At 33.7% G+C, this 9,896-nt stretch overlaps 2 protein-coding genes across 3 annotated transcripts; one reads left to right on the top strand and one right to left on the bottom strand.

The window, feature by feature from the left end:
* Nucleotides 1-1,811: 1,811 nt before the first annotated feature.
* On the top strand, nucleotides 1,812-2,873 carry LOC134252443 (uncharacterized). The gene is made up of 2 exons (XM_062734935.1): nucleotides 1,812-1,903; nucleotides 2,075-2,873. The coding sequence occupies exons 1-2, from the start codon at nucleotides 1,856-1,858 to the stop codon at nucleotides 2,834-2,836; spliced, it is 810 nt and encodes a 269-aa protein (XP_062590919.1). The 5' UTR covers nucleotides 1,812-1,855; the 3' UTR covers nucleotides 2,837-2,873.
* A 16-nt stretch (nucleotides 2,874-2,889) lies between these two features.
* On the bottom strand, nucleotides 2,890-5,784 carry LOC134252442 (uncharacterized). 2 transcript variants are annotated; one of them, XM_062734932.1, is made up of 5 exons: nucleotides 5,154-5,784; nucleotides 4,714-4,869; nucleotides 4,259-4,376; nucleotides 3,609-4,037; nucleotides 3,334-3,453 (listed from the first exon to the last, which is right to left on the bottom strand). In XM_062734932.1, the coding sequence occupies exons 1-5, from the start codon at nucleotides 5,693-5,695 to the stop codon at nucleotides 3,445-3,447; spliced, it is 1,254 nt and encodes a 417-aa protein (XP_062590916.1). In that variant the 5' UTR covers nucleotides 5,696-5,784; the 3' UTR covers nucleotides 3,334-3,444. The 2 variants fall into 2 exon arrangements, with proteins under 2 accessions (XP_062590915.1, XP_062590916.1); XM_062734931.1 differs by having other exon boundaries at nucleotides 2,890-4,037.
* Between the last annotated feature and the right edge of the window lie 4,112 nt (nucleotides 5,785-9,896).

Below are 9,896 nucleotides of genomic sequence, written 5' to 3'. Positions count from 1 at the left end.
AATGTTTTTGTCAAAAACTACAAACTATACCCCCCCCCCCCACCTTCCTTGAAATGACAAACCCATCAACCCCCATTTCTATTTTAGTGAAAAGTACATATTTTTACACAACATAATATAATTTCCACTCACCTGAAATTGTAAACTCCAATACACAACCTCTGCCTGCATGTGCAATTATGAGTCGGGCAAAGCCTGAATCCCACTTCCACGTGTTTTCCTGCAAAATAAATCCATGCACATGTTATTGTAAATATTGGCCCAATCACCACCTTCTTATTGCGCCTTATTTTGGGTGGGGGAAATCAATGGATAGCTTGTCTGTCATTTCCAATAAACACCTCGTCTTTCATCTATGACTTCAAAGGGACCCCTTATTGAGAATACACATGCAAATACACATTACAAAACAGTTTTTCTATTTTTAAAAAGGAACTATCTTCGTGGTCAATGGATGCACTAATGTGACCTCTTTCACCGACATATCAATTCCCCTGAAATATTGCATTCTGGGATGCATAATTTAAATTTTTTTTCAATCACTCAAAAAATTTTAATTTTTAAAAAAATTAATTTTAAAATGCTTAAATATTTTTTAAAAATTTTTATGAAACTATTTCAAAATGTATAACTCACCTCCTGTCAAAATTTCATTGTCATATCTTTAAAAATAAAGTCAGGGGAATCCCTCAAACACCCCATCATAAGGACCCGGACCACAATTAGCTTACATATAGACTTATATAGTAAAAACATGTGTTTTATTTTCTTTGTAACTTTTTTAAAAATCTTCATTTCCAAAATATCTTTGACCACATGATAGAGCAATGTGTCAGATAAATATTCACATCCAGAAATAGGGGTGTTGAATGTGGAATTCCCTGGTTATTAATAAACTTCTGACGTCATGACCTCAGGATAGCTCTCGCTTGGCAAAAAAAGTGTAAACAAACCAAATGAATGCTCTTTTCAATTCATATTTCTAGGCATAATTTTTGCTTGAAATGCACCTTGCTGCATATCATTGTAAACTTTAGACACTCTACTTTTATTCTATACCCCAAAAGTATCTAAAACATGTGAGCTATTTTTATTTTTATCATTGAAAGGGAGGCATATGAATTTCCTACATGTGCTACGTTTTAGCCATTTGACCTTCACCCTTTAATTGTGGCCCGGATCCATATTACAAGTGGGAGTGGATCACAATTTTTTTTTTAGAAAATGCAAAAGATTAAGAGGAGAGCAATTTTTAATATCAGCATCACAAAAAAATTATTGCGAGCTGATCTAACTTGTAACTTCAATTTCCAACATTTCAGTTGATGACCACTTATATGCTAAACCTGTGCAAATGGTTAATGTTGCCACCCAGACCAACCCGGACATAGAGGGAGTGTCAAGCAATGAGGAATCCCAAGATAGGGGGAACACAAAGAGACGCCTTCTGATGGAAGATGTATATAAAAATGACATGTCCTGCAAATTTTACACAGGTTAAATTAATTCATTAACTTAATGAACTTTGTTTCATGTGTAAAGATAATTACAATGTACTACTTTTGATTGAATTAAAAAATTCTCAGACATATCATTTTAAATGGAAGAGAGATACATGTAGTAGGTTTGGCTGAAAATTAGCATATCTAATATGCATTTTAAATATATTTCTGACTTTGTACATACCTATAATTATTTGAAATCTCATCATGTTACATTTAATAAACTTTGTATCATACTTTATATAATTATATATTATTATAAATAAATAATGTATTTATCCTTGATCCATACAGGTATAACATTGGCAGTTTTTACTATCATCATCAATGTACTTAAGATTAAGGCATCCTCAATGGTGTACTGGAATAGCACAGAAACAAATGAGCGACAGGATTCCAAGGTAATACAATGTCATTTCTCTTCTTATCATTATGATCCAAACAAATTTTCTGTGAATCTAATGTGCATCAATTTTAAAAAACCTGTAATGTCTATAAAAAATACACAATTAATTAATACCAACACAAAAAAGCCACAATAATGATTCTATTTATTACTTTCATGTTAACAGACTCCAAGAAGAGGACCTAAACGCTTGCTTTCATTGAGAGAAGAATTCACTCTAACCTTGTTGCGACTACGAAGAGGATTTGACACCAAATCACTCAGTGATATGTTTGCCATTTCTGAAAGTTCAGTAAGCCGAATATTTACTACATGGATGTGTCTCATGTACATTGACCTTTGCTTTCTCATCAAATGGCCATCCAAAGAACAAATCTTGGAAAATTTGCCCAAATGCTTTAAACATTTCAAAAAAACAAGATGCATTATTGACTGCACTGAATTCTTTGTGCAAAAACCCAGTCTTCCATCTGCTCAGAGAATAACATATTCATCTTACAAACACCATAATACCTTCAAGTGTTTAGTAGCAATAACTCCATCGGGTTCATTTTGTTTTGTATCTGATTTGTACACTGGTAGTATTTCTGACAAGAAAATAGTACAAGAATCTGGCATTTTGGATAATATCGAATTTGGTGATGACATTATGGCGGACCGTGGCTTTCTCATAAGAGGCGATCTAGCATTAAAAGGTGCAACACTAAACATTCCCCCATTTTCTTTTGGAAGACAGATGGGTAGCAATGCCACCACTAAAACGAGAAGGATTGCTCGAGCTCAAATCCATGTAGAACGAGCAATTGGACGTTTGAAAAACTATGCAATTTTGCAAGGTGTTATGACTCTCCAGATGAAGCCTTTGTACAGTCAAATTGTAAAAGTATGTGCAATGTTATGCAACCTTGACTGTCAACTTGTGAAGTAAATCTTATGTGTGTAAATCAGTATAGCACATACATTTGAATAATAAATGACAAAATAATAACAATGCTTTGATAATTTTACATTTTAATGCTACATGTAACTGTCATACAGGGATCTGATTAGTCCTCCTTTCAGAGGAAATCATCCGATTAGCTTAATTTTACAAAAAAGTGAAATACTGAAATAGATCTTATATGACAAAGCATTTTTCACCAATAACACAATCTTAATTCTGCCTACCAACTCCATTTTTTCAGGAGGTAACAGTACAGTAGTTACATATATTCTGTAGTAAATTAGTAAACGCAGCTTTTTTTGCCTAATTTATAATGCAGGTACATAAGCAGTTACTGTTGCATTAAAGATTTAATCACATGTTGTTTAAAAAATGATTCAAGTTTGCTGAGCATCTTCTGGAAGAAATCTGGATTAAAATCAGCATGAGCAACACATATTCCTTTCTTTGTATAAAGTATAAGATTAGATTGATGTATACCATATATACCCATCTGCCCTTGCATCTGATGATAGTATTCTGAGTTTTCAGAAACAACCATCTCACCTCTCTCATTAATAACACAGCCTTTTTTAAGACAAACATTCCTTGGTTCATCGTCTCTGTGTGTAAAAGGACATTTAACCTCAATAATAGTGCTATCATGGCATTTACATGTAAAAAGACCATCAATAGAACAACCAATGAAATTCATGGTTGGATGTATTCTTAAGCCTTTATGTGACAGAAGGGGATGTACATGTGACTTATGACATACTCTCATGTAATGTTGAAGAGCTGCTTTTTCTTTCTTTTTACCCCACACCAATGATGGAGCTGAAATTTCTCCATATTCACCTAAAATAGTCTTTAGAAGTGAAGGTGGACATTTGTTAGAATCAACTGCTTTGCAGACTTTACTAAAATTAGATGCAGTCAATCTGCCTTTCCTCAGCTCATGCCAAATCTTGCAGTCGGATTGCTCACTTGTGCATGATTCAATGTGAGAAATATTATCATTGGAAAGAGTACATAAATTCTCAGAGTTATGGAATTCATTTGCATTACAAGATGCTATTTTCTTTAACATGTTTGGCATGGTAAAAGCAGAACATTTAGGACATTGTTGATCAGCTTCATCTCCCTTGTCATTCTGCACTGGTTTTTGTACCTCCAGAATATCTAAGGCTTGTATATTTGGGGATATCTGGAAGAAATTTAAAAAATGTAAATTGAAAGTTTTAAATAACAAATGAAATGTAAACAAAAAATTAGCACTTTAATTATATGATGCTTTATAATTGTTGTATTAGATAACAATGGTGGGCAATTTCAATTGGTTTTTCAAATCAGATAAAGATACAATGCAAAGACAACACTAAGCAGAAAAAATAAATACACAGAACATAATTATGGGAAATGGGTTACCTCTCGAAGATTCTTTGCTATTTCACTGATTTCCATTTCTGTGTAAGTTTGTCTCTGATCTACACTGCGCGGGTCAAAACTGTGAGCAGCAGACTGGTGATAATCCACACTTGCATACCTTAATTGAAATTTGTGTCAGTCTTGAAATGATTTGTTGTAGGTACATCATCATTTTTTTTCAATATATTTTTTAAAGTCTTACAATTGATTATAATGGCATAATAAAACTTACTTAATAATATTTGAAGTGCATGTACATATGATTTTATGTAAAGCACAAACAATAGACAAAATATAATACTAACACATTACTCAATATGTATCCTAATTGTAGTCTCTGTGCCAATTAAATGTTTATTTAAGAATCAATCATTCAGACCTAGAGTTTACTTTTAAGAATTAAAAGATTGCAAATATATCATAACATTCTACAAGAGTCATAAAAGAACAAGTACCTAGCTTTCAAGATTTTAAGTTGCTTTATAGGCACAGGGCAATCATGATGTCGTGGTCGTTTTACCCACAAGTTATCTCCATCTGTGACTGACTTGACATCAAAAGCCTCAATTTCATACAGGGTTGCTCCGATGTGGCGACATCCTCCATCAGCTCTACAAAAACAGATTGATGTCATTTGTAAGAAAATATCACCCCCCCTTACTCCAAGTAATAAAGTCATCAATTGCAGTGGTATATATACATGTACTTGGATTTTTTTTTAAACATATAGATAGATGTGTGTATAATGCAGGCTGCATTGAACCTACTTCTGCAAATAAAATTAATTACATGTCACAGGTGTTTTGTGTGGTCATTCACTCATTGAAACCAGCTTACATCCTACTCAGTGTACCTGTCTCACTTATATTTCATGTATTTATAAAAGTTTACTTACCCTCCAATGCATGTGCAGTAAGCACAATTTACGCTTCCACTTTTACACATAACCACCCAAACATCATAAGCTGTTTTATTTAGGTAAGTCCTATCCTTCTGCGTAGGTTTCACGCAGGATTTGATAAGGTAATTATCTCCATCTTCAAGTTCCTTCATTTCTAACTTCTCAACATACCCATCGAAGAATAGTCTATAATCTTCACAAGATTTGTACGCTTTTAATTTCCTTTGATCATAATTTGCAGTTTTATATAACAAGTAATTAAACACATCATACAGGGAAAAGGTTGGTAATTTTGTGAGATCGTTAGAAAGTCCTTGGATCTTGAAGGGGTCAACAGAAAACTTGCCGAGAATATCGTATATTGACACTGGATGATCGGCGCACATATCGGGATCATCTGGTAAGTTCAGCTTAACAACTGCCTCACATAGCTTTACCAAGTTCTCTCGCTTCACATTTGAAACAGAAATCCCTTTTCCTCTCAGAATATCCTGCAGTTCTACCACTTTCAAGGATGTAAACATTGTAGACGACATGTTAACTATAGACGCTTTGTCGGGTATCACGTGACAATGTAAAACTAAACGTTAAAACCGTTCCGGGTTCAACGTTTTATGAAAGAGGTCTATTTCCTATTTATTTTTGCTTGTCACCTTTTACAAGTGGGTAAAAAAAAATTCGTATATCACAAGTGTTACATTGAAGTTTTAGAATTCAGAGAATTTAAAACTATCTATACAATCTAGATTGTTATAGATAGTTTTAAATTGTCTGAATTATTAAACTTTAATATAACACAAGTACTGAGCCAAAAGGTGTGTGCTTGTGGAAGGGTGGCTTCAACTGGCTTTTTAATTAATTTGATTTTATAAAACAAAATTAGAATTTGAGTTATGATTTAAGTCTGTATATAAGTCTTGCTTATACAAATGGATTGAACCAGGTAACTGATATTGGTATAAATCTGATAAAGCTGATTATATCAGGAATCCTGCATCATGTTTCCAGCAAAGTCAAAGGTACATCACTCTTTGTTTATTTCAAATTCGATATACATTAGGACACATCCTTTTCTTTTTTTTTTGGAGGGGGGATGGTTGTGTTAAATTAGGCATATAGAAAACAATTCTTAATGCAGAAAAATAATGAAATTCAATTCTTAATAATAAAACATAAAAGGTAAAGAACATTTGAAGGAAGAAATAAATAAGAGAGAAAAGGAAAATACATTTGGTTTTTGACGCCAGTTTCGATTCCAAAGAGACTAACTGAAAAATTAGAATAATCCAAGTGTTCCTCATTTCCTATTAATAAATATCGCAGGAAGATGGTTTTTTTATAACCAAAATATCAAATGCCATTGCATTATTAATTCAAATGCAAATATGATTTATAGTTTCTACACTTTGAGATGCTCCCTTTTATTTAAAGTCCGAAGTCTGATGTCCACTGTACGCTACATGTATTTCGCAAATGTCCAATACCCCTCATTTTTGAAAACCAGCGGAAATAAAATACCTTGGCCTCAACCTATGTCTGATTATAGCCCAAAATTTCACTGAAATACACTTGAGTGGATCTAGTTTTTTTTCCTCGCAAAGGGATAGATTTTGCGGACAAGGACATTGTATCAACCATAGAACTTACGAAATTCTGCCTTTAAGATTGTTCCATCAACTTGTTTGTCAATAAATTACCTTGTTTTAGAAATTGTTGACCATTCTCTTGCATATGGAATCAACTGATAGGTATACATCCCATATGCAAGTAAAAAGAATATATTGTTGTATACCATTTCTTTTCTAGTAGCTGCAGAACTGTAGCTCTCTGGAAAAAATATTTTGACAGGCCGGATCGAGAGCTACAATGCCACCAATTGAAAAAAACTATATTGCGCACAGAAAAGTGCTCTATTTTCGATTTATTTCTCCATATTTTTTTTATTTACATCTCAAAATTTTTAACCATGAATTCTTAATATATTCTTACGATGTTTCCATAACAAAATATTCCTTATAATTTTTGTTATAAATAATATATGTAGCCCTCCAAGCCCGGGAATTAAGAACATGGAAAATTTTGTCTATCTTTATTGCAGTTTTTTTGTTTGCTAGATAAGTTGGAACGACCCACTTCGAGAATCGCACCCGGGCCTCCCGATCACGAAGGGAACGCTCTACCACTAGGCTACCGTGACAGGTATATCATGAAATCGAAAAATATGGCAGTTATTCCTTAATTGATTCAGTGCTTCTGATAAGAAAATATAACAACATAATAAAACAAACATGTCCATTAATTTGTTTTACTATTTACAATAAATAATGTAGCAGATGTTCACTCCACCATGGCACCTGATCCCACCTCTGATTTTGGGAGGTCCGTGTTCGCTCTGCTCCAATTTTGTATTTTTTAAATAAATGAATTTCTGTGCTTGACTATTGTTCATTATCTTTATGTATTTCATGTTTACTATACATATACAGACAAGATGTATCCCAGTGAGCTTTTTATATCCCCCTCTCCAAAGGAGAGGGGGTTATACTGTTTTACCCTTGTCTGTCAGTATGTCCGTGTATCTGTGTGTCCGTGTACCTGTGTGTCCGTCCATAACAAATTTCCGTCGCAGTTTTCTCGTCAACTACTCATCACAGATGCTACAAATTTTCGAACAATCTTCTCTGAGGCATGTTATACAGTGGGAAATATTTTTGTTAAAAACCAGTGTCAACTTCCTGTTTGTTAGTACGTCTGTCTGTTTCATACATAATAAATTTATTTTTGTCGCAGTTTTCTCAGCAACTACTCATCGCAGATGCTTGAAATTTTAAGACAATTTTCTCTGAGGCATGCCATACGTTTGGTTACAATTTTGTTTAAACCCGATGTCAACTTCCTGTTTTTTGTTGCAGTTTTCTCATTAACTATTCATAGCAGATGCTTAATTTTAGTACACTCTTTTTTAAGGCAAGCCATATGGGGGGATTAATTTTGAAATGAATATGAGGTCAACTTCAAATGTTTCTGTGCATCTGCCTGTAATTGAACTTGTCTAAATTAACAGTTGTTTATTTACATCAGAGCGGGGGTATTACTAGTTATCATTGGCTCACAGATTTCTTGTTATCGAAGATACTATAGAGTCTGTCACATTTGCTTTATACTAAGTATATATAATGGGGCGCATTTGGATATTTTACTGTAAAAGTAGCTGCAGAACTGTAGCTCCCCGAAAGAAATATCTTGATAGACCGGAGGGCTACAGCGCCATCCATTGTAAAAACTGAATACCTATTGCGCACAAAAAGTTGCACTTAGTCATGGATTAACTATATACCAAATTCTGCACCTTAACAGCAAAAAAAAAAAAATAGATTTAAGAAAATCCCTTACTCTGTATGAAGAATTCTCGTAATTGACATCTGCACGAAGTGGGTCGTTCCAACTTATCTAGCAAACAAAAAAGTACGTAAGGGTTGCCCGCAACCCTGTGTCTCGCCTGCTGTCGCTGTGGTTAGTAAGAAATGATTGTCTGATAAACTGAAGCATTTATTGACATTTCAGAAGGAATAACTCAAAAATACAATAATAAAGAAATGGAACAGCTGACTTAATATCTAATCCCTTGGCGATTATATTGGCATTTATATATATATACATATACCCTGTAAATTCACAAATTATTGTGATGTTTTTATTATTGCGAATATTGCAACGTGTTATGAGTCGCAATAATTTGAACTTGCATTTTGAAATCAAATCCACTGTATATGTATCAAGTCATTCATGCAGAAAATGTAGGTGAAGATTACCTAATTATGGTACTGATATTGTTGGTTACCCATGATGTGTAGACTGACAAATTATCATGCCACTATAAGTTATAGTTGCTGAGATATGGACCTCCACCATAAATTTATGCAAAGTCACTCATGCGGAAAAATGTAGGTCAAGATGACCTAATTCTGGTACAGGCGTTTGTGGTTACCCATGATGTATCCACTGACAAATTATCATGCCACTATAAGTTATAGTTGCTGAGATATGGACCTCCACCATAAATTTATGCAAAGTCACTCATGCGGAAAAATGTAGGTCAAGATGACCTAATTCTGGTACAGGCGTTTGTGGTTACCCATGATGTATCCACTGACTAACTATCATGCCACTATAAGTTATAGTTGCTGAAATATGAACCTCCATTATCAATTTAACCAAAGTCATTCATGCAGAAAAATGTAGGTCAAAATGACCTAATTCTGGTACTGATGTTGTTGGTTACTTATAACCTGTACAATGACAAATCATCATGCCATTATAAGTTATAGATGCTGAGATATGGACCTCCACCAAAAATTTAACCAAAGTCACTCATGCAGAAAAATGTAGGTCAAGATGACCTAATTCTGGTACTGACGTTTGTGGTTACCCATGATGTATCCACTGACTAATTATCATATCCCTATAACTTATAGTTGCTGGAATATAGGTCTTCACCATAAATTATCATGAAAAAACTAAGTCCAACTTAAGGAAAAAATACGGAAAAATTTGAATTTTTTTTTTCAAAATCATACTTGGGATATAAATTTTTATCCATACTGAATATTGTGTCCAAATTTCAAGAAGACTGAATAAAATTTGAGAAAGTTATTGCAGTTTATAAAACTTTGACATTTGGGTTAACCAAAAGTTGGACGCCGACGACGACGACGACGACGGAATCTATGGTCGCTA

The sequence above is a fragment of the Saccostrea cucullata genome, unplaced genomic scaffold, assembly GCF_032062105.1.
Source record: "Saccostrea cucullata isolate Sc308-1 unplaced genomic scaffold, CSIRO_AGI_Scuc_v1 ctg3092, whole genome shotgun sequence".
In the NCBI taxonomy this organism is placed as follows: Eukaryota; Metazoa; Mollusca; class Bivalvia; order Ostreida; family Ostreidae; genus Saccostrea; species Saccostrea cuccullata.
This window is presented reverse-complemented; position numbering and strand designations above follow the sequence as displayed.

Excerpts from the sequence above, each read along its gene's own strand:
- LOC134252442 (XM_062734931.1), bottom strand. The coding sequence starts at position 5,695 with ATGTCGTCTACAATGTTTACATCCTTGAAAGTGGTAGAACTGCAGGAT. Across the intron at positions 4,377-4,713 it reads CTTAAAATCTTGAAAGCTAG|GTATGCAAGTGTGGATTATC; the intron begins GTACTTGTTCTT and ends ATTTCAATTAAG. Across the intron at positions 4,038-4,258 it reads TAGCAAAGAATCTTCGAGAG|ATATCCCCAAATATACAAGC; the intron begins GTAACCCATTTC and ends AATTTCTTCCAG.
- LOC134252443 (XM_062734935.1), top strand. The coding sequence starts at position 1,856 with ATGGTGTACTGGAATAGCACAGAAACAAATGAGCGACAGGATTCCAAG. Across the intron at positions 1,904-2,074 it reads ATGAGCGACAGGATTCCAAG|ACTCCAAGAAGAGGACCTAA; the intron begins GTAATACAATGT and ends TCATGTTAACAG.